At 43.9% G+C, this 24,413-nt stretch overlaps 1 protein-coding gene across 4 annotated transcripts in view; it reads right to left on the bottom strand.

The window, feature by feature from the left end:
• The window catches only part of slc6a9 (solute carrier family 6 member 9), a 251,359-nt gene that overhangs the window by 13,744 nt on the left and 213,202 nt on the right, over positions 1–24,413 (bottom strand). For all 4 annotated transcript variants that reach the window (XM_078218677.1, XM_078218676.1, XM_078218680.1 and 1 more), the window contains 7 exons: positions 20,033–20,165; positions 16,936–17,070; positions 15,309–15,412; positions 9,469–9,706; positions 5,056–5,190; positions 2,606–2,705; positions 210–310 (listed from right to left, as the gene is read on the bottom strand). In XM_078218677.1, the coding sequence (XP_078074803.1) occupies positions 210–310; positions 2,606–2,705; positions 5,056–5,190; positions 9,469–9,706; positions 15,309–15,412; positions 16,936–17,070; positions 20,033–20,165 (946 nt within the window). The remainder of the gene's footprint in view (positions 1–209; positions 311–2,605; positions 2,706–5,055; positions 5,191–9,468; positions 9,707–15,308; positions 15,413–16,935; positions 17,071–20,032; positions 20,166–24,413) is intronic.

The raw sequence follows: 24,413 nt of genomic DNA, 5'->3' as shown, positions 1-24,413 counted from the left end.
TTTCAGTATATGAGATTTGTTTATCCTTATATCCTTACAGCTTTCAAAAAGAAAAATAGAATCCCTGAGTCTGGATAAAATTTGAATCCAGAATCTGGAGGTGAAGGGACAAGGTGTTAAACGCAATGCCATTTCCGTGCGCAAATGTGGCACATTGCTTCACACTTGCTTTGAAAACATTTTTATTTATATATCTAACAGCTACTTACAAAAATAATGCTGGGTGACACAAAACGCCAACAGATTTGGAAGAAGATTGGAGGCGGAAAGCCAAGCATCATCTGAACATCCTGGAAATAGTTGTTATGTCCTGACAAAGCAAGAGAGAGACAATAGTTATTGATCCACTGAATAGAGTGTCCAGAACAGCTCATCTATTGACCCCTCACCTCCAAATTTTATAATTTCATCATTATGCAATGGTGAAAATAAATTAATTAAATTTCTTCTGACAAGTGTGCCCTTTAAGGCTTTAAGTAAACCATGCTAATAGGTGATAATCGGATGGTAATTGGAAACTTTCTGCTTCCCTTCAAAATTCAATTCCTTTTTAAAAAATATTCATATTTGGATCAGGAATGCCGCATGTGTGTTCGTGTGCCTTCTTTTTACTGCCTATTAACTGATATGCTTTCTGAAGCTTGCTAAGTATAACTTAGCCATCAACTAAAAATAAAACAGATGAGTCATCGGCGCAGTCTTCTTTCTCCCTGACATGCCAAATCTTTTTATAAAAAGAAATCATTTTACTTGAATAAAACTTCCTGTCCTCTCGTTTGTTTTCCCCAAACAACTTGTATTCGTAGCCACATCGATTTTGTCAGATGCTATCACTTGTTCGCATGATTGCTACAGAACTTGTGCACTGCAAATGCGCAGCCTTCAGGGTCTGCCATCAGCTAACATAGGGGAAGATTTTCCAGCCCTTCCCAGCGGCGGAATCTTCTGGTCCTGCCAAAGGCAACTCCCCTCATGGTGAGACATACATAACGCCACCGGTGACTAATGGCGAGCTGCCTCTGCTGCTGGAAAACACCGCAGGGGAGGAGGCTGGAAAATTCCACCCATGGTTTTTATTCTGACCAATGATATTAAGACCAAATCTTTTTGGAAGAGCCTGAGAGCCTCAAGCTAAACCTCTTATAGAAGTATGAAAATACACCAAAAACATTCAGTGGATAAATGTAATCATGTTGTGAAATGTGCAACATTTTGAACCGTTTATTTAAAATCTTATTTTTGAACATAAGATATTTCAGTTCCTGAAAAAATAGATTTTTTTTTCAAAAAGCTATTTGAGTGATGCAATTGTTTCATGAGCAAATATTACAGAGAAGCATTTACATGAGGTCTTCTCACTATAAAATGGCTCCATAAATGCTTACATAAAATGTGCAAGTTTGCGATATTGTTGGAAACAGTTAAGTATTGATTTGGTTAAAAGCAAAATACTGCAGATGCTGGAATCTGATACAGAATCAGAAAATGCTGGAAAACCTCAGCCGGTCTGACAGCATCTGCAGAGAGAGAACAGAGTTAACGTTTCGAGTCTGGATGACCCCTGACTCAAAATGTTGGCTCTATTCTCTCTCCAAAGATGCTGTTAAACCTGCTGAGATTTTCCAGAATTTTCTGTTTGCGTACGTATCGATTTTGTGACGTACAGCAAATGATGGGGAGGCGATGACCTAGTGGTACCGCTAGACTGTTAATCCAGAAACTCAGCTAATGTTCTGGGGACCCAGGTTCAAATCCCATTAGGGCAGATGGTGGAATTTGAATCCAACAAAAAAAATCTGGAAGTAAGAATCTACTGATGACCATGAAACCATTGTCGAAAAAATCCATCTGGTTCACTAAAGTCCTTTAGGGAAGGAAATCGGCCATCCTTATCCAGTCTGGCCTACATGCGAGTCCAGGGCCACAACAATGTGGTTGACTCTTAACTGCCCTCTAAAGGCAACTAGGGATGGGCAATAAATGCTGTCTAGCCAATGACGCCCATGTCCCACAAATGAATAAAAAAAGATAATTGGACCTTCTGTTCTCACAGGTTCACCATGATTGGTATAACATTAGAAGTTTATTTGTGTCCATACTCAAAGAATGCAGGATACTAACTTTCAATGAACTACAGCACAGCAATGCAATCAATGGGTTCAGATAACATCATAAATTGTGCCAACAAAACGAGATTTACCAAGAGCAATGGAGGACAATGCCATACAATTGTAAGAATCATATTTTGAGAAAAGCCGCTCAGCTATCAAGTCTGCTACTTTTGCATACCCTATACGATCTGCCTGATCAAATCCCCGGGTAACCGTCTATGTGGAATTTGCACGTTCTCCCCGTGTCTGCATGGGTTTCCTCCGAGTGCTCCGGTTTCCTCCCATGCTCCAAAGATGTGCAGGTTAGGTTGATTGGCCATGCTAAATTGCCCCTTGGTGTCAGGGGGTTTTGTGATTCTATAAAATGAGCAATATTTAGTGCTCCAGCTTTGCGAGCAATAGCAGGTCTGCTCAGCTTGGCCATGCTCAGCCTATGTTCACATTAGGTCAGTTTGAGCTACACAATGGCAGCATAAATCTCCACTGAGACTTACCATAAATGTACATGATGGCGATACACATAATGCAGGAAATCACAACAAGTGAGAAACTAGCTGCATAGTTATCCATGAGGAGGAGCCAGTAAATACCAGCCTGCAAAAGAAACCAACAGAGAAAAGGGCATGAACATTTTCCCATCTAAATGTATCCACTGGGTTTTAATCATTGTTCATATCTGTTATTAAGTACCTGTTGCCACTACATAGTTACTCCAAACAATAGTTAATCGTCCTTTTCAACCTAGCTTTCAATTTAACTTGTAATTAATTTGATAATAAGTCATATTCTCCTCATAGAATTACATTTTCCTTTTTGTTTTTTTAAAATTTTATCTGCACAAATCCAGAAAAGCTCACAAAGCACCAGAGTATTTCAGAAACATAAAGTATTAGAGACAGGCCCTTGCTCCAATATAGGGGGCGATTCTCCCAGCCTTCTCCGCTGCTTTAGCAGTGGAGACCGTTTAGTAGGCTCCCTGCTGGGCACTACAGTCTCCACGCATCTCCGGGCCCCGGATCGCCAGCGTCGCCAACTCCATGCCGGAAATCGGCGCAAGCCGATTTAAATATTTAAATGTTGATTTGCATTTCATTAATGGGTCCGGGACTGAAGTCTCCGGGCCCGCTAGTCTCTCTCCCCCCCCCCCCCCACCCTACCAGGAGTGGTTCACTCCAGCGGGGTTTACAACAGCACTAATGGGGAGTTGGCGGCCCGACCCCGCTGGAGTGAAGAGGTCGGGGAGAAAGGCGGTGCCCCCTGGGCATTGCCAGCCTGGTAGTGCCAGCCTGGTCCCCTGGCACTGTCCAAGGGGCAAAATGGCGATGTCCAAGAAGTACCTGGGCACTGCCCACTAGGCATCAGGCAGTGCCAATGGGGCGGGGCCAGAGGCAGGCAGGGCCTATTGGGGCGGGGCCTATGTGGGGGGAGATCGGTGGGCGTGGGGGGGGTCCCGCTGCCACTCTGCACTTGTGATCAGTGGCAGAGAGAGGAAAAGGGCTGATCGTGACTGGCCATTGGGGTGGATGGTGGGGGGAGGCCTGCTGGGCGGGGGGGGGGGGGGGGGGAGGGGGGGTGGTTGGGGCTTTGGGGGAAGGTCAGGGACATCAGGACTGCCAGTGGGGGGAGGGGGGAGTTTGGGGCTGGCAGGGGGTGGAGAAATATAGGGAGAGGTGTGGGAGGCCAGCGATCGGGGGGTGGAGTGGGGTTCACATGGCCAGCAATGGAGGGGTTGCTGTGCTGGCCAGCAATCGAGCTAGCCAGCGATCAGGAAGCTGGCAGTGCGGGGCCACTGCGAGATCGGCGGCGCATGCATAGTGTCCCGCTCAGCGCTATGCTTCCGGCCTCTTCAGCGGGAATAGGCCCTGCCCTTGGATCTTCAAAGTGAACCTTGCTAGGGCAGTGCTCGGTGTGTGGGAGATACATTTTGAAGTGCCCGCTAAAAAAAAACAGTGAGAGCTACTCTCGCTTTTACACAAATTTGGCATGTTAAATATTTTTGTGAGAATCCCGGCCATTATTATTTTTTTGCTTTATAAGTCTGATACAAGAGCAAATTACTGCAAAGAAAGAGAGCTTGAAGCATGTGATTAAAAAATAATTACTAAGGTGGGGGGGGGGGATTTTCCAGCCCTTTCCGCTGCGGAGCTGGGGGGGGGCTGCACGTTGGGGTGCTGGAAAATCTCACCCTGAGGAAATATAAGCTGAAATAAACACAGTCCGTTGTTGCAAAAGACCAAACATGAGAAATGGTTTACTGCTAAAAATTAAGATGTCTTCGGAGGCAATGGCCTGGTGGTATTATTGCTGGACTATTAATCCAGAAACTCAGCTAATGTACTAGGGATTCGGGTTCGAATCCCGCCACGGCAGATGGTGGAATTTGAATTCAAATTTTTGGGAGGCAGTGGCGCAGTGGTATTGTCACTGGGCTAGTAATCCAGAGGTAACGCTCTGGGGACCCAGGTTCAAATCCCACCATGGCAGATGGTGAGATTTGAACGCAATAAAAATTTGGAATTAAAATTTGTTTGGAGTTTGCACATTCTCCTCGTGTCTGCGTGGGTTTCCTCCGGGTGCTCTGGTTTCCTCCCACAGTCCAAAGATGTGCGGGTTAGGTTGATTGGCCATGCTAAAACAAAATTGCCCTTAGTGTCCTGGGATGCATAGGTTGGAGGGATTGGTGGGTAAATGTGAAGCGATATGGGGCCTGGGTGGGATTGTGGTCGGTGCAGACTCGATGGGCCGAATGGCCTCTTTCTGTACTGTGGGGTTTCTATGATTCTATATGTGGGATATAATAATCACAAGGGTACCATTAAACTCTGTTGTGATAATCCATTTCGAATTAGACCTACTTCCTCCAACACAAGTTGGTTTGTTTTTCTGTGTTAACACGAATGGAATAAAGCATTATATAGCAGATGTACATTTCCAATGGTCTTACTTGGGTAGTCAGTGGGATTCCCAATAGAAAGCCAATAATGGCGACTGCCAGAGTCACAAAGGATTTCTGCCTACGGATCCAGTCACTGCCAATTTCATCAACGACAGCAGTGACCAATGTTTCCAACAGACAGAACTGGGGAAACAAACAGAAGCATTAATATTTATTATACACATTACGCTATACCATATAGGCTAAATGACACTATATGGTGGACATTATATACTAGGGTGCCTATTTCAAATGAATGTAAGGCATTTAGTAAAATAAGATGTCTACTCAATATATCAGACACTGCGTTCATGTAATAGCTAAAGAGGGGAAATAATTTACCTCAAATTGAGTTCTCGGGACAAATCCCCAAAGTTTTTAAACTCCTTGCATCCAGTTTGGTTTGTTGCCTGAGTACTGCATAACAGAAATTCCTCGGAGCTGCTCCTGCTCAGTCAGGGTTCTGCCACACTTGAGCTCAATAACATTGTTGAAACAGGAGCATCTCAGAACAATTTCCTGAACTGAGAGCCAATGTAAATGAAGCAATACCGAATAGCTGTCCTAGGTAGAGTATAATATGGAATTGCGTGCATTTCATTACAGCAAATAGCATATAAATGACATAAATTATATTATACAGCACAGATACTATAAAGTATATGATGCAAAATAGTGCGCTGTACAGCATAATATAAGTTACATAATATAATTAAATACACTATGTGGTATAAAAGTGTAAATATCACATTGTGTATATTAGATACTGTATCGTATACTGTAATTATATTTTAGTATAAAGTACATTATACAGTGTAAATTACACTATATAACATAATACACAGCAACTTATACTATATATTATGTAAGTCAAACTGTATATTAAATCATGTATATCAGATTATATCGTGCATATTTATTTATTGATATTTATAGACTAAGCCAGCACAGAAGGAAGGCATTCAACCTATCATGCTTGGATTGACATTTTGGCAGAGCTGTCCACTTAGTCCCATTCCCCTGTCTTTTCCCCAAAGCTCTGCAAATTTTTCCCAATCAAGTTCCTTTTGAAAGTAATTCCTGAATCTGCTTCTGCCACCCTTTCACACAGTACATTCCAAATCATAACACACCATGTAAAAGAATTTCTTGTCACCTTGCCTTTGGTCCTTTTGCCAATTGCCTTTAATTTCTGTCCACTGGTTACCAACCCATCCGCCACCGGAAGCTGTTTCGCCTTACTCAATCCACCAAAGCCCCTCATGATTTTGAATGCCGCTATTAAATCTCCCCTTAGCCTCTCTGCTCTAAGGAGAACAATCCAACTTTTGTCCACGTAACTGAAATCCCACATCGCTCGTCTCATTCTGGTAAATATAATGACTCGTCATCCTTCCTAAAGTGTGGCACCCAGATTCGGACACAATATTCCAGCTATTCCGCTGTATGGGGGGGAAAAAAGCTGGTAATACCTCAGTACTAGCTCCAAGATGCCAACATGTTATCTCACATGTACCAAAGTGTACCTTGTCAGATGATCGTTAGAAATGATTAAACAGAATGTTGCTATTTAAAAATGTTATCTATACCATATTGGAGCCTGTTTGTGAGTGGAATTATGTGCAGTTATTGATGAGATGTTAATGATGTTGATTGTGACTCAGCCCAGGCATCATGTTAATGGTACTGCAGTATACGTTTTTTTCCTCCCTGGGCGGTTTAGTCGTTTTTATGCAATGAAAGTGGCCTTGGTGACTGGGCTGACGCCCTACTCTGCACAGCCATATAGAATCTTTCACAATAGCGTGACTAGTCATGTCAGGTACCATTCCATCTCCACGGAAGTAAAGTACCCGACGAATTAAAAAAAAGAAATTAAAAAATATTTTGTACAATGAAAGGGCTGACATTTCTCACCACCTTCATTGTATAAATAGCAGCATAATGCAATATTTATACAATTCATGAACCCAACGGACATAACACTCTTGTAACTTCCTCATCATGTGTTACCTGGTTGGCTTGTATAAATATCGTATCGCAGGCTACCCGTGGTTATGATCTTTAAAAAAACACAAGAAATTGGGTGAATTTTTTGCGCTTATTAAGGCGTGGGCTGTCAGTGCTGGGGTGTTCATTTATTACTCTTCACACTCAATGTCAGCATCAAGTGCTCCCAGATCAATGACAGCGTGGAATAGAGATGCCCAGTAAAGTTTCCTACACTTTCCCAACTCATGTTTTATATTCTCAATGTCAGAATATCACCCCCAGTGCACCAGTTTGACATTTGCATATCCCACACCAGGTATCACTTGGACCCCGCTTCGACCTCTGACCAACCAGCAGCCAAAAGGGACCTCCGTCCCATTTGTCTGGGTGCTTTTGAGCCAAGGTCTGGAGGTGAAAGGGCAGTTCTGTAACTACATCATATCACCCATTCCTTCAGTCATAAGACATTTTCCACACATACAATTAAACAGACAATATTTTAATGCAGTAAGTGTGAGATTATGAAGATGAATTGCCTCCTGTTTTATGATGCAGAAATGAGAATGTAAACTTTCTTAACAACTCATATTTATTTCAAATTTCTTGTAAAACAATTTAATTTTGTAAAAGAACGGCAGTCGCAATAAGAATGTGACGTGTTAATGTCATGAAAAATGAAACATTATTTGAAAATGGCATCATGGTATTTATTACATAGAATTGCATAGATCATATAGCACAGAAACAGGCCATTCAGCCCAATTAGTCCATGCTGGCATTTGTGCTCCACTTGAGCCTCTTTCAGTGCTTCATCATCTAACTTGTGTCAACTTAACCCTCTATTCCCTGTTCCTTCAAGTACTTATCTAGCTTCCCTTAAATGCATCCAATCAAATACTCTACTATTCAAATTCAACTACTTCTTCTCACCACACTCAGGATTTAAGATATTTTTTCCCTTTTCCTTCTTTGATGTCTCAGTGACTATCTTGTACTGATAGCCTCTTAACTTTGCTTTTCCCCAGAGTGGAAACACTTCCTCCATGTCTATTCAGTTAAAACGTTTCATAATTTTATACACCGCTATTAGGTCTTTATGGCCTTATTAACCTATGCCACTACTTTTAACAATTTGTGTATTTATACTCCAAGATCTCTTTCCTCATCAACCCTCTTTAGGTTCTTATTTTCCAAACAATTTTCCAATCTTTCATGTTCTTACCAAAATACATATATCTGTGTTGAATTGAACTTGCCAATTATGTGGCATAATTTACAATAACAATGATATTCTCAAGATTGGAACATTGATTTCAGGCAAAACAGACTGAGTCTGACCACTTTGTTTTTTAAACAATGTAAAACGTTAAGTTTAATTTATATTTACATTTGTGCGTTAAGAAAGATGCAACATGGTTTCAGTTTCATTTTAGTCTTTTTTGTGAACTTGGTGCTGGGAGGTCTGGAGGGCATCCTCGCAAAAAGATCAGTTTTTTTTAAATTTGTTTGTATACATTTATTTTTAATGCGCTTTTGCAACCCTTTGAAGTGAAGAGATGGGTTACAAGAGTTAAAAGTTTAGTGATTTCGGGAAAAACACAAAGCTGAAGAAACTGCCTTTGCTGAATGACAGGGGTCGACTGACACCTGAAAACACAAAAAGGTTCAGACAGTGTGAGTGTCAAAGAGTGAAGACAGGAATTCTGTGCTCTCTACTGATAAATCCTGCAAGGCTGCTAAGGGACTCAGTTTTGGGAATTCACGTGCTTTCTCTGCAGTTGAAGTAATAGTGAGCTTAGACTAAAGTTTTGGATGTCTCAGGGAGAGATACCACTTAGGGAAAAAACATCCAGTGAATGCTCAGAGTTCCACCAGAAGAAAACTGTTTCCAACCCAAGCAAAATGGTGTTAAGGGAGTGGTGAAATCTTCACTGGGCATTTGTGTCTGTAAGGATATTGCTGGGGATAGTGTGAGTTTGAATTATTTTTTTGTCCTTGTATTGAAATCATTCCAACCTTCTGTTTGATGTAATACAGTTCATTTTTCCTTCTTTAATAAATGTTTTATTCTTTATCTTAAAAGTTCATCAGTAAACTCCTGTGAATTTATTCAGTAACCTCCCTCCAGTTTCCAAATTAAACAAAGTTAGTGTCTATCAAGCCAGGTTTCATCCTAGGATCTGACTTGTCCAATATTAACATCAGCTGGAATTGTGACACCATGCAAAACAGCGTTGTTTTACTTTCAAATAAGGCCAAATGGCTGAATTTCTTTGAAGCTTCTGCAGCCCTCAAAGCCAAAGAGAAAGCCAAAGCTCTGAATGCTTAGCCCCTAGATGTTTTATTCAACGCAGCTTTCATTCATTTGTCAATTCTTTATTCTGACTGAAAACTGCCATTCAGGGAAACAAAATGGAAAAGGTCTCTTACCTGTGTGCCCAGGCCCAGCAGAATCAACATGAAGAAAAAGAGGAGGGACCAGAAAGGTGAGATTGGCAGTAATGTCAGGGCTTCTGGGTAGGCCACAAAGGCCAGTCCGGGACCATGGTCTGCTACTTCTGACACGTCAACCCCCAGATGTGCAGCCATGAATCCAAGAATGGAGAAGATGACAAACCCAGCATAAATACTGGTCGCACAGTTAGTAATACTGATGATGATACTGTCCCTGCAGCAAGAAGAGGAAAAACAGTTAAGTGACGAAAGTGAGATTAGAAGTGAGATTTAAAGAATTAAAGAGTTCAGTGAATTCAGCATCAAACTACCCAATTTGAGGCACCATTACTTATCATATCGCAAATTAGATGCGGGTCTGAAATTCAACTTCTGGTAGATTTTTAAAAATTCATTCATGGGATGTGGGCGTCGCTGACTGGGCCAACATTTATTGCCCATTCCCGAGAGCATTTAGGAGTCAACCACATTGTTGTGGGTCTGGAGTCATATGTAGGCCAGGCTTCTTTCCCTAAAGGACATTGGTGAACCAGATGGGTTTTTACAACAATTTGCAATGGTTTCACGGTCATCAGTAGACTTTTAATTCCAGATTTTTATTGAATTCAAATTTCACCATCTGGCGTGGTGGGGTTCGAACCTGGGTCCCCACCAGAGATGGTGGGACCCCTAGGAAAATGGCACCTTGTTTCAACCACTCCCTGGAATTTCTTCAATATTCTGTAAGGGACAGAATCTTTGCCCTTCCCTTGCAAAACACATAATGGGCAGTGGTCAGAGGGGCTTTCCATAGCCAGAGGTTACCATCCTTGTTCCTCAGCCAGGACACGGGGCTGGATGTTTGCCAACAAGGCTCGAATCAGGAAATCTTCCAACTTGTTGGATCTGCCTTGGTCAAATGTGCCCAATGCACACAATCTCCTCTGGCCAGTGGGCATCTTTGGGGTGGAGTCAGGCCAATTGATCCCAGAAGCAGGGTGGCAACAGCCATGGGGTGGGTGGATGCCAAGGCAGACTGGTTAGAAGACCCATCTTGATTCTCTGGGATTTTGCCTCATTTGCGGTAGAACGGTTTAGGTCCACTAGCCCTCACCAGCACCCCCATGGCTGCTTATGCTCCCTATGCTAATTCGTTGTCACCCCGGGCTCCCCAGCCATTTCTCATGGCCCCTCATTCTGCCTATGCCAACTTATGCCCCTTCACCCAGCATGCACTGCATACATAACCAGTGAGTCACGTAATAACAATGGCATGTGTGCATCAGTCGAGAGAAAAAATCCATTCACAAATCTTCTTTTGAAAAAAAACTTAGAACCCTATAAAAGTGTCAATCAGACTTTTAAAGTTTCAATACGTCTCTACTTTCTCAGAAGAGTAAGGAAATTTGGCATGTCAGCTATGACTCTCACCAACTTTTACAGATGCACCATAGAAAGCATTCTTTCTGGTTGTATCACAGCTTGGTATGACTCCTGCTCTGCCCAAGACCACAAGGAACTACAAAAGCCCAATTCAACATTCAAACCAGCCTCCCATCCATTGACTCTGTCCTACACTTCCCGCTGCCTCGGCAAAGCAGCCAGCATCATTAAGGTCCCCATGCACCCAGGACATTCTCTCTTCCACCTTCTTCCTTTGGGAAAAAGATACAAAAGTCTGAGGTCACGTACCAACCGACTCAAGAACAGCTTCTTCCCTGCTGCTTTCAGACTTTTGAATGGACTTACCTTGCATTAAGGTGATCTTTCTCTACACCCTAGCTATGACTGTAACACTACATTCTGCACTCTCTAGTTTCCTTCTCTATGAACGGTATGTTTTGTCTGTATAGCGCGCAAGAAACAATACTTTTCACTATGTTAATACATATGACAATAATAAATCAAATCAAATATCAATGACTAATAATCTTGTCTAAATTACCATTCAGGCATTAACAAAGGAGATCATGGAAAGAATAACTTATTATAACCTCTTAAATATGTCAATTAAAGTCAACAATTCACTTGAATTGTCAAACAGAACTCTCTGCTAAGCTGATGCTTTTATTGTTCTCACAGCCAAGCATACATAATGAGGCAGTGGGGCCAGCCAGGTGGATGTGCATGGCGCAGGCCTGTTATTTGCTTATCCTACATCGATGAAAATTAGGGTCACTGGCAAATGGGGTGGGAATTCAAGAATTGGGTTCCGCCCTCTTCCATTTTGAACAATACTTGAAAAAAGCACCAAGGGTGGCAAGGGCAGAGAATGTGCTTTGGATGGAGGAATGCAATGTTCTTCACCATGACTGACCAAACTGGATAAATCCTAAAGGACATCGCTGCTGGACTGGGCCTGCAGCAGGTGGTGAGGGAGCCAACAAGAGGGAAAAACCGACTTGACCGCACCCTCACCAATCTATCTGTGGCAGATACATTTTTTTTATCATTCATAGGACATCGGCTTCGCTGGCTGACCAGCATTTATTTCCCATCCCGAGTTGCCTGAGGGCAGTTGAGTGTCAACCACTTTGTTGTTGGTTTGGAGTCACATGCAGGCCAGACCAGGTAAGGACAGGCAATTTCATTCCCTAAAGGACATTAGTGAACCAAATGGGTTTTTCCAACAATCAATAATGGTTTTATGGTCATTATTAGACTTTTAATTCCAGATTTTCTTTTTGTTGAATTGAAATTGCACCATCAGCCATGGTGGGATTTGAACCCGGGTTCCCAGAACATTAGCTAAGTTTCTGGATTAATAGGCCAGCAATAATACCGCTAAAGCCATCGCCTCCCCAATGTGTCCATGACAGAATCGGTAGGAATGACCACCGCACAGTCATTGCAGAGACAAAGTCCCATATTAGCATTAAGTGTGAATATGGGTGGCGCTAACAGCATGCTAAGTGGGACAGACTTCAAAAAGATCTAGTTACTCAAAACTGGGCACCTATGATCATTGTTGGCCATCAGCAGCAGCAGAACTGTATTTAACCACAATCTGTCATTCAGACCTGGCATATCCCCCACTCTACCATTAGCAACAAGCTGGGGATCAACACGGATTCAATGAAGAGTGCAGGAGACTATGCCAGGAGCAACACCAGATATACCTAAAAATGAAGTGTCGACGGGTGAGGCTACAACACAGAACTACTTGCATGCCAAACAGCGTAAACAGCATGTGATAGACAGGGCTATGGCATCCCAGAACCAACAGATCAGATTTAAGCTCTGCAGTCCTGCCACATCCAGTTGAGAATGGTGGTGGACAATTAAACAACTAATTCCAGGTGGAGACTCCACAAATATCTCCATCCTCAATGATAGTGGAGTCCAACACATCGGTGCAAAAGACAAGGCTGAAGCATTGCAGCCATCTTCAGCTAGAAGTGCTGAGTGGATGATCCATCTCGGCCTCCTCCTGAGGTCCCCAGCATCACGGATGCCAGTCTTCAGCCAATTCGATTCACTCTGTGATATAAAGAAAAGGCTCAAGGCACTGGATACTGCAAAGGCTATGGGTCTTGACAACATTCTGGCATCGGAACTTGCCGTGCCCCTAGCTAAGCTACTCTAGTACACCTGTGGTAATATAATCAGGGCCTAGTTTTAAGGCCGATTAAATTGGATATCCTAAATTAAAGAATTGGGCACATTAAAATCAAACAGTCAAACCTCGGGCAGGCCAATTGTATAAATACACTAATATGTCTGGGCCTGACCCATCAATCACCCATCAAAGGTTGTTGCACTCTACTGATACTCAGCAGGAGATCATTGCACCCCATTGAAATGCACCGGCTCATTGTTAGAAGCCCAGATCGGGCCAGACTTTCTGTCACCGAGAGTTCCTGCAGTTACCTTATCTGACAACAGGTTACATGTAAGCAACAGCATGGAGATGGACACCTGGAGGTGGACCCTGGTGTCCTGTCAGGCAGACATCAAGAAACCCACTGGGTATTGGAACCCCCTCCTAGGACCTCATTGACCGGAAGCCAGAGAAGCTTCTGGAAAGGCAAGCAGGCAGGGGGATAAAGGTACACATCTCAGACACATCAGCAGCAAAGACTCGACGAGGGAGGCAACCTTGACCATCCCGAAGACTGACCAGAGAAGGAAGGAAGGAAGGAAGGAAGAAGCTGCCATCGAGATTCACCTTCGTGACGACGGACCAGAGGGACTCAGAGAGAATCGAGCCTGCAGTTTAACCAAACCATCTTTGCGGGTAGTATACTTGAATCTGGTGTATCCTCTTGTTTTATGTGGGTAATTTAAGGGTTAGTAGTGGTATTATTAATAAACTTATTGAACCTTGACTTGTGTTTGTCCTTTGTCCATCTTGCAAATAAGGGCACCAGGGTAAAACCTTGGAGTAAGCAAACTGGTCGAAAGTATCTGAGAATTAACAGGTACAACACACTTACATCACTGGCATTTACCCAGCAATGTGGAAAATTGCCCAGATATGTCCCGTCCACTAAGAAACCCAGATTCCTCTGCATTTAGAGTTCGGCCCACACCATGTAAATAATAGGCTTCTCTTTTATTCTTCCTGCCAAAATGACAACTTCACATTTTCCCACATTATGCTCCATTTGCCAGATCTTTGCCCAGTAATTTAACTGATGTATATCTCTTTGTATCCCATCACATCCTCTTTGTAATTTACTTTCCTACCTATCTTCATGTCATCGACAAATTTGGCAACCATCCCATCCATCCTTTCATCCAAGTCATTTATATAAATTGTAAAACAGTTGAGGTCCCAGCACTGATCTCCAGGGCACCCCACTCAGTACACCTTGCCAACCTGAAAGGAACCTCTAATCTAATGGGACCTACCCCAAATCTAGGGATCTTCAGAAAATTAAAATCAACGTGTCAACTATTGCACCAGCCACTTCCATTTAAACCTGGGAATGAAGTCCATCAGGATCTGGGCACTTGTCCGTCCACAGCTCCAACAATTCACTCCCTACGTGGGGGAATGATACAGTGGGGAGGCCCGCTAAGTGGGTGCTAATGGGATTTTAAAAAATTCGTTCATGGGATATGGGCATCGTTGGGTGGGCAACGCTTGTCCATCCCTGAGGGCATTTAAGAGTCAGCCACATTGCTGTGGCTCTGGAGTCACATGTAGGCCAGACTAGGTAAGGATGACAAGATTTCCTTCCCTACAGGACATTAATGAACCAGATAGGATTTTACAACAATCAACAATGGTTTCATGGTCATCATTAGATTTTTAATTTCGCATTTTTTATTGAATTAAAATTTCACCATCTGCCATGATGGAATTCGAACCCAGGTCCTCAGATCATTACCCCTGGGTCTCTGGATTATCTAATGACAATACCACTATGTCATTGCCGCCCCACCTTTCATGGCAGGAAGCCCATTTTGTCATGGTCAGGGTGGGGGGACAATCATAATGGGAAACTGGCATAAAATCCATTTTGGGGATCCCATTGGATTCCCCACCCCCTCCGGCCTTCCTGCCTGCTGAAAATGGGGGCAGAAATTCACTTGTAAGTTGTCTTCATTAGAATTGGACTGGAAGGGACCTCTCTATACAGTATTCCTTTCCAAGCCCAGCCCCTGACACAGTCCAAAGGTAGCAAAGTAATAGGCTGTGCTCATCTGAATTTATATATTTGAAATTGGCCACTAGCTGGGTCTGGATCAAGAGGCTTAGTTTGCCACGGCACTAAAGTAGCCCAAAAATGTAAACCTTTCCATGAAAAAAGTCCAGAACAATAAAATGCTAAAGCATTGGAAGTTAAAGCAAAATACAGTTTGGTTCCATTCTTGAGAATGTCCCTAACCTGTAGCAGTTATTGTGGAACTTGTTGTAAGATGCCATGGTTATCAGGCCACCCCAGGCACATCCCAGGGAGTAGAAAATTTGGGAAGCAGCGTCGCCCCAGACCTGGAATTGAATGCAAAACAGACAACTGTTAACATTTTACAAAACATCACATTTTTAAGATATTAATTTTGTTTTCTCACACTCTGTGAGAATTGTGATTCCAAGAAGCTTTCCCCAAATGCTATTTTGTAGATGCGGTGCAGATATTCACACTGATAATGTTACTTCATTATCTGAGCAGAATGTAACATATTTTTCTGCACTCAAATTAAAAAAAATACATTCCCTCCCATTTCTATAATGCAAGTCTTCTGAGTTTATCTATTTACTTAAGTGTAGCATTACTATCCCAGGGCCACAGCAAAGCAACCTGACCATCATCTGTTGGCGACATTTTGTAAGCAGACACTTGGGTATTGGTTGGAGTACCCCTGGTTGACTTATTTTCCAATACTGGGTGGAACCTTTGAATTTGACAGCAGGTGATAACAGATCAGCCCCAAGTTATGCACAGCTTCTGGTAGTGTATAACAAGTGACCTGGGGAGTTGGTTAGTTCAGTTGGCTGGATGGCCTATTTGTGATGCAGAGCAATGCCAACAGCACATGGTTGATACCAGAGATGAGGGGTGTTGATTATGAGGAGAGACTGAGCAGATTGGGTTTGTACTCGTTGGAATTTAGAAGGCTGAGGGGGGATCTTATAGAGACCTATAAGATAATGAAGGGGCTGGATAGGGGAGAGGTGGAGAGATTCTTTCCACTTAGAAAGGAAGCTAGAACTAGAGGGCACAGCCTCAAAATAAAGGGGGGTCAGTTTAGGACAGAGTTGAGGAGGAACTTCTTCTCTCAGAGGGTGGTGAATCTCTGGAATTCTCTGCCCACTGAAGTGGTGGAGGCTACCTCGTTGAATATGTTTAAATCACGGATAGATGGATTCCTGATCGGTAAGGAAATTAGGGGTTATAGGGATCAGGCGGGTAAGTGGAACTGATCCACTTCAGATCAGCCATGATCTTATTGAATGGCGGGGCAGGCTCAAGGGGCTAGATGGCCTACTCCTGCTCCTATTTCTTATGTTCTTATGTTCACAGGCTCAATTCCTGTACTGGCTGAGGCTATTATTGAAGGCCTGCCTTCTCAACTTTGCCTCTCACTTGAGGTGTGGTGATTCTCAGGTTAAAATCACCACCAGTCAGCTCTTCAAAGGGGAGAGCAGGCTATGGTCATCTGGGGTCTATGGTGACTCCTATAACAAGTGACCAACCCACTTCTATCCAGCTTATACCCCTGCTGAAGGTGGAAATTACATCCATTATTTTGCCTAACCTCTGCTTAGTATTCTTGCTGATCTCAATAACCAAGCTAAGATTAGGTGTAATTAAGGGAATCAATGTCACAATTCCTTTTTCCACCAAATGACTAGAGGGTGTGTAGAATATCCAACAATTGGTTCTTCACTTCTGGTACAATGAACACTGGGAATCGTGACAGAATCACATAGCATAATGCCACCACCTCATCATCAAGAACACAGCGCTTCTGAATAGACTCTGGTCAAGCCACAAACCATAGTCGACACACCTTTGCATCTAAAATCTTGTCCCACTGAGGTGTGAGATAGTACTTGATGCCATTAACAGCTCCATCCAGAGTAATTCCACGGATAAACAGAATGGTCAGCACAACATATGGGAATGTTGCTGTGAAGTACACCACCTAGAAAAAGAACACAGTAAATGTTCATGTTGAGTAAGACAAGACTAAGCAACATGTGATTACCATTGCTTGATGAGCAAGTTTTTTGCTTGCAATAATGGAATGGAGCAGAGCGGGAATTGAACAAAAACCGAATCAGGAAATTCATGTTCAGAAAGACCTTGCCCGATGATACAAAATAAGTGGAATGAAAGCCTGCTTTCTGGAGAAGGGAAGCAGCCCCGAGTTTTTAAAATATAAAATGCTTTTAAAGTAACACTGCTTTTAAAAAATGGACAAATTTATGGGTAAATTCTATTGCAAAGCTTCAACATAAAACATGGGAAACAGGAACTGGAGTAGGTCATTCAGCCATTCAGTAAGAACATGGCTGATCTTCTAGTTCCATTCTATCATTCTGCACTAAGCCTATATTCCTTAATTCCTTTAATATCTAAACATCTATTGATCTGTAACTTGAACATACTCAATGACTGAATATCCACAGCTCTCTGCAGAGAGAGAGAGAGATATATACCATTTGCTTTACTAATTGCTTCCTGTACATACAAGGTCACTTTCTGTGAGTGTACAGGACATCCAGGATTCCTCTTAATATCTGTCAAGTTCCTTATTCCAAGTTCTATCTTTATTAGTAATTCCTACGCTTACCATGACAACTGGATAGCACTGCTACCTCACAGTGCCAGGGTTCGATTCCCGGCTTGGATCACTGTCTGTGTGGAGTTTGCACATTCTCCCCTTGTCTGCATGGGTTTCTTCCGGGTGCTCCGGTTTCCTCCCACAGTCCAAAGATGTGCGGGTCAGGTTGATTGGCCATGTCAAATTGCCCTTAGTGTTAGGGGTCTAGCAGGGAAAATATGTGGGGCTACAGGGATAGGGGCTGGTTGGGATTGTGGTCGGTGCAGACTCAATGGGCTGAATGACCTCCTTCTGCACTGAAGGGATTCTATGGGATTCTATGGATCTTTCCTCTCCCATTTCGTCTACACCTGTGAGAAGATATCCTTAACCCTGGCCCGTGGCATCTTCAGAACTCCCGGTCGCCATGTATTCCTCTGTCTACCACATTGTTTTTCACCCCCCCTGCTTGAATGACCTCCTGTACCACAGTGCCATGGTCAGTTTGCTTATTCACCCTGCCGACATTTCTCATTGACATATGCAGCAAGATCCCTGTACTTTTTGGATATGGACAGAGGCCAATGCTCCTCCAGCACTGCACCTGGGGTCCCCTTACCTTCTAAACTGGGAGAATTCAGTTACTAAATCTACTCCAGAAAGCAGTTGGCTCTTATAAACCGGTTGGAACTGTTGAACACAGAAGATTGCTCAGCTGCTTATTTTCTTCCTTGAATCTCTTACCATTGGCCAAGAGATCAACTTGCCAAATGGGAAGGATATTGGACTATTGACCTTTAAGTTTTGGAAGAGAGTGACCATTGCTTAGAATAGAATCTCTACAGTACAGACAGAGACCATTCGGTCCATTGAGCCTGCACCGACCACAATCCCACCCAAACCCTATCCCCGTAAGCCCACGTATTTAGCCTGCTTTTACCCCAGACACTAAGGGGCAATTTAGTATGGCCAATCAACCTAACCCGCACATCTTTGGAGTGTGGGAGGAAACCGGAGCACCCGGAGGAAACCTACACAGACACAGGGAGAATGTGCAAACTCCACATAGACAGTGACCCCAAGCCAGAATTGAAACCAGGTCCCTGGCGCTGTGAGGCAGCAGTGCTAACCACTGTGCCACCCTTAGCTGTGGAGAAGCCTCACAATACATTAACTTTTCTGAATTAATCTTTATTCCCTTTTAAAGTTAATTTGTTCTTGCCCTGTAGTTGCAGCTGGCTTTTCTCCTCCTCCTCTCTTTAGACATTGGGGTAAAATGAGTGATATTGAATTGGCTTTCCCACTATATACCCCACCGACTTTCCTGGAACTTCAGGTGGAGTGTATAGTGTGCAGCCAATCTGAGGTTGCCTATTTCAAATCAGCACAGGAAGTTGAAATTGCGATACATCACCTTGCCTTTATTCAGGACCTGCAGCTAACCCAGCTCAGATTCAAGCTGATCTTTTGAGGAACCCCTGCTGAGATTCTGGGTGCTATCACTATAGGAAATGATGCAAAAGCTTTACAACTCAAAAAATGCTCAAAGGGGCCATTTTCATACTGATGAGGCCGGCATAAATTAACAGCTGGATTGTAGCCCATTAATATTCTCAACATTTTAACTGAAATTTCTGAGCCTACAGTTCACAGAAAGGATTGGATCTGCTCACAGCCCTTACCCTGTATTGGCAACACCACAAGATATTTGACAATGTGGGACCTATTTTGATTTGAATAAAAGTAGGCACTGTTTTTTTTTCTTTTTCCCAGTACAGAAACTGGGGGAGCGATGTGATCTTGAGTGTGGTAAGACTATGCATAGAAACCAGATCAGTCCTAGTAATATATAAGAAATCCACTGATTCCACCTGGTACTCCACAAAGTTCTGCTATATCTATCTATTGGTAATGCAGTTCAGGGGTGAAATGTCTCAGGGGTAAAATGGGAAAATCTTCTCTGTTTTCCTGGAAGCATTCTTAGGAAGAGTCTGTTTTGTCTAACTGTACCTAGTACTTTTAATATTTAGCATTTAGTATTTTAGGATTGTGGGAGGAAACGGAGCACCCGGAGGAAACTCACGCAGACACAGGGAGAACATACAAACTCCACGCAGATAGTATTCCCACGTAACATACTAACAGAAGAGTGGGGCCTATAATGGAGATGCTCTTTGTAATCTGGGAAATCACTTGTCAGGCATTTCCCTCTGTGGGAGACACAATCACTCCAACTCTCCAACTCTACGAAATAAATGTCCTCAGTTCCAGCCACACTGACCAGTGCTTTCATTCATATTGTTCCCATCTGTGTATTTGTAAATAGCAGCAGTGCACTTACTTTTCCCGAAGACTTGACCCCTTTAATGAGGCAGAGGAAGACCACAACCCAGGCCACAAAAAGGCAGCCCAGCAATGGCAAGCGAACCTCCCCAAAATTTCCAATGCCATCGGATATCTTCAGCACGTAATAACTGTCAACAGATAGGACCATAGTCAGTACATATTCCAAAGCTGTCATCTTGTATTCACCTCCTCCAAACTCATGCCGGATCTTTCTGTAACTTACCTTCGGTCTCAATCTCTACAGGAAACTGGGATTTTTGAAAGAAAAACAAATGAAGACAAATATCCTGATAGGAAACAAATACCTCTGGCTGGATTCTCCATAACGGGTGAAATATGATTTTAAAAATTCATGAGGACAAGAGGTGAGATACATTTTCTGCAACAAAAGAAAACTACTTTCCAAACCCTAAGGCGACCACGGTAAGTATATTTGGTGTGCTGGATTTCTGATAAACGATGCAGCAAGCAAGCTTGTCGTGGGGCATTTAAAATGTGCTGGTGGGTGGAAGTGTCACGGAGGGTGCTAGGTGCCCACCCATTACAACAGGTCGCAAAATGTGGGGGGTAGCTGCCTATTCTGGGAGAGGTGGGGGTGATGGAGTGATCCCAGGCCTGTTACGGGGCTGGGGTCAAGCTGGGCTCCAAACCCACTGGTTGGCTGACCAGCATGCCTGCTTTCCCCCTGCGTACCTGTCTGACCGTTGTCCTGCTAGGCTGGCTGGGAAGCAAGCAAACTCTCAGCCTGGGAGATATTACTTACACTTACAAATGCCTTCCCCCCCAAAACCACCACCCCCCCCCCCCCCCCCCCCCCATACTACAGCCATGTACCCCCTTGACCCAGCTGGAGCTGGGTTCTGCAGGAACAGGAAGAGAAGAGTGGGACCCTGTCTATCCGGGCCCTGGCCTAATTTATGTTCCCTGGGCACCGGACTTTAGGCCCCTGTGTGTGATGGTTTTAAAAAATGCACCCGGGATTTTACTTTTAATCAGGACGGCCACCCGATCTATATTTCAAATTCTAGACGCTGCAATGGAACTCTTCTTCAATGGCCCTGGGCTTGGTAGTTCATTTCTTTACAGTGACATTTTACAATAGATCAGCAAATGAGATAATTAACCTGGATCCTGTCCAACTAACCCAGCAGTGTATTTTATTCCGTTTTTAAGAGATACAGTTATAAAATAGCAGTGGGAACATGTTAGACGAGGTGGGAAAACGTCCAACTTTTGTAAAACCCAATTTGCTCTGCTCCATTGCAATCAAACATCCCGCAATTCCTAATGTAATAATTTTACTTTCTGTTTCATCCCCATCCATTAACTATCGATTAATTCCTCCACAGTAATTACATTATTGATTGTTCTACTGAAGTGTCAAATTGAGATACTGGAGACCAATTTAAATGCCCCCCAAAATGGGCATGGGACCACAATGCAACATCTAGCTGCAGCAGTGATTGCAATGCAGCCAGCGCACCAACGGCCTTCTCATTTCAATGATTTCTGCAACCAGCCAGTGGTGACCATACTGCTGATTGTCTGGACGCAGCAGCAGAGGGCCAGCGTGCCAATGGCTAGCACCACTTGCAGCCATCCTGATGTGGCACCTCTTAAAGAGGAAGTATACTGTGGCTGCACCAGTTGCTGAAAGTTATAGTTGAAGATGCCAAAACTTGGGAAAGAGTGAGAAATGATGCCACAGGGGAAAGAATGGGCTGCACAGTTTTTGTCACTGCACTGAAGGCCGGAGGAGAGATGTCCCGTGTAAATTTGGATGTGAAAGGAGATCCTGCAGACACACAATCAACACATGAAGCAGAATTTTGTTTTATTCATTCGTGGGACATGGGCGTCGCTGGCTGGCCAGCATTTATTGCCCATCCCTAGTTGCCTCAGGGCAGTTAAGATCTGGCTATGGATCTGGAGTCACATGTAGGCCAGACCGGGTAAGGATGGCAGATTTCCTTCCCTAAAGGACATTAGTGAACCAGATGGGTTTTTCTGTCAATTGACGATGGTTTCATGGTCATCAGTAGATTCTTAATTCCAGATTTTTTCTATTGAATTCAAATTTCACCATCTGCCGTGGCGAGATTCGAACCCGGATCCCCAGAACATTAGCTGAGTTTCTGGATTAATAGTCCAGCGATGAGACCACTAGGCCATCGCCATCCCTTAATTTTCCCATCCTGCCCCCCAAGGGAATCGGAGCATGTGGGGGCAGAACATGCAAAGGTGCGTTGACCTCGGGTGGGATTTTTCAGTCTTGGCACAAGTGCGGCCGGAAAATCCCGCCCGTGGAATCCAGCCTCAAAGACTTTGATGCAGTGCAAAAGAAGCTCAATGATCTTACATGAATGGTCGAAGTCAGTGAATGCATCTTCAAATGCCATATTCCACCAACTCCACTGGTGGCGTCAGCAACCGCTCAAATCACCACATCCCCATCACTCACCTACCAAGAATCTCTAGCCATCACTGTTCAGACCCAACATTCATATATTTCCTCTCACCCTCACATGCTTAGCGACCAGAACAGGCTTCACAGCCACATCTCCCAGTTTGTGCACACTTGCCAGCTATTCAACCATGACAGCCACATCAGCCAAACAGACTACATGACACTCACTGACACACTTCCCACTTTCTTATAGGGCAAAGTATCACCAACAGGTAGCAGGAACTAACTGGAGAGCGACTGTCGTGCCTGCATGGAGGAGGCAGTGCTGCCCCTTACTGCGGCATCCATTGCTGAGGCCATGGCCAACAGCAGGATTAAAACTATTGAGGATGACAGGATCCTCAATCTAATCTTCTTTCTCACATCCTATCTACCCCTCATCACATTCGGAAATGCAAGCTGAAGATGGCGTAAGCATGCATCTCTTAATTTTTCCTATCTTACCTTGGTGTCCTTCTCCTGTTAGATAGGCAAGAGATGCAACCTTAGCAGGCAGTGGAGGAATTCCATTTAAAAAGTGATGGTGAAAACAGAGTATCATCACTTGATTTTGCCTTTGCAGCCACCAGCTCCGATACTTACATTGTGCCTACCTAGAGCTATAGGGCATGATCTGTAGGTGGTGAGACATGGGCACAAGTGGGCTGCAACCAGTGCGGGGCCAAGCTTTTTGAGGGAAAAGTCATGGAAGAGTTCTGTTTGAGAACTCAGTTGAGAGCACTGATGGGGTGGCCTGCAGTGAATTGCTGATAGTATATGCATAAAGAAATGCTTAGTGCAGTGGGAAACCTGCAGGAAGGCCCATGTCAAAGAGCATGCGGAATCCAAAATCAATTTGGCACACAGGATAATGTGCAGCTTGGAGTTAATTCATTCCAGTGTGAAAGTGGTGGCCAAATCTTATTTGCACACTTGTGGACCCAACCATGATTCATCATCTGGTGGCCATTGCTGCAAGTTCCTCTTTATCACAAGCTGCAGCCACTCAATGGCTGAATGCAGCACTGAAAGGTCAGGTGCTGTCAGGTAAATTCAGCCTGTATTGCAAGCTCAAACCATTGCCATCATGGCATCAGCGTGCACAAGGCTTTGCAGACAATGGGCGGAATTTTCCCATCCTGCCCACCACGGGAATCGGAGCAGGCGGGGGACGGATCATGCAAAAGTCTGTTGACTTTGGGCGTGATTTTCCGGTCTTGGGGTGAGCAATCCAGCAATCCAGCGGCACGGTAGCACAGTGGTTAGCACTGCTGCTTCACAGCTCCAGGGTCCCGGGTTCGATTCCCGGCTCGGGTCACTGTCTGTGTGGAGTTTGCACATTCTCCTCGTGTTTGCGTGGGTTTCCTCCGGGTGCTCCGGTTTCCTCCCACAGTCCAAAGATGTGCGGGTTAGGTTGATTGGCCAGGTTAAAATTGCCCCTGAGATGCGTAGGTTAGAGGGATTAGCGGGTAAATATGTGGGGGGTAGGGCCTGGGTGGGATTGTGGTCGGTGCAGACTCGATGGGCCGAATGGCCTCCTTCTGCACTGTAGGGTTTCTATGATTTCTATGATCTGTGTTCCGACAGATAGCCAGAACTGGACAGTCATTCCTGCTGTTGCCTGTCAGCCAGCCAGCCGAGAACTATGGTGCCGTCTGCAGCCTGGAGCAGCTTGAGATTGTCCGCAAGGACCATCTTCAGCCTCTTCCACTGAAAGTCACCATCCTTCCACCAGCCATTTTGTAGTCACTGGATTAGTGTTTGGAGCATTAGGCCAGGCGAAGGAGCAGAGAGGACAGAAACGAATGATGAATGCACATTGAGAGCATGCACTAAGGGAATGCACAAGGATGATTTATTGATGATTGCATGCAATATGGCATGATTGTGTTTACAAATTTGGTTGGAAATATTTATTTTGTGACAGCTT

Source organism: Mustelus asterias, chromosome 8 (genome assembly GCF_964213995.1).
Source record: "Mustelus asterias chromosome 8, sMusAst1.hap1.1, whole genome shotgun sequence".
NCBI lineage: Eukaryota > Metazoa > Chordata > Chondrichthyes > Carcharhiniformes > Triakidae > Mustelus > Mustelus asterias.
Note: the sequence above shows the minus strand (reverse complement) of the source record. Positions and strands in the feature narration are given on the sequence as shown.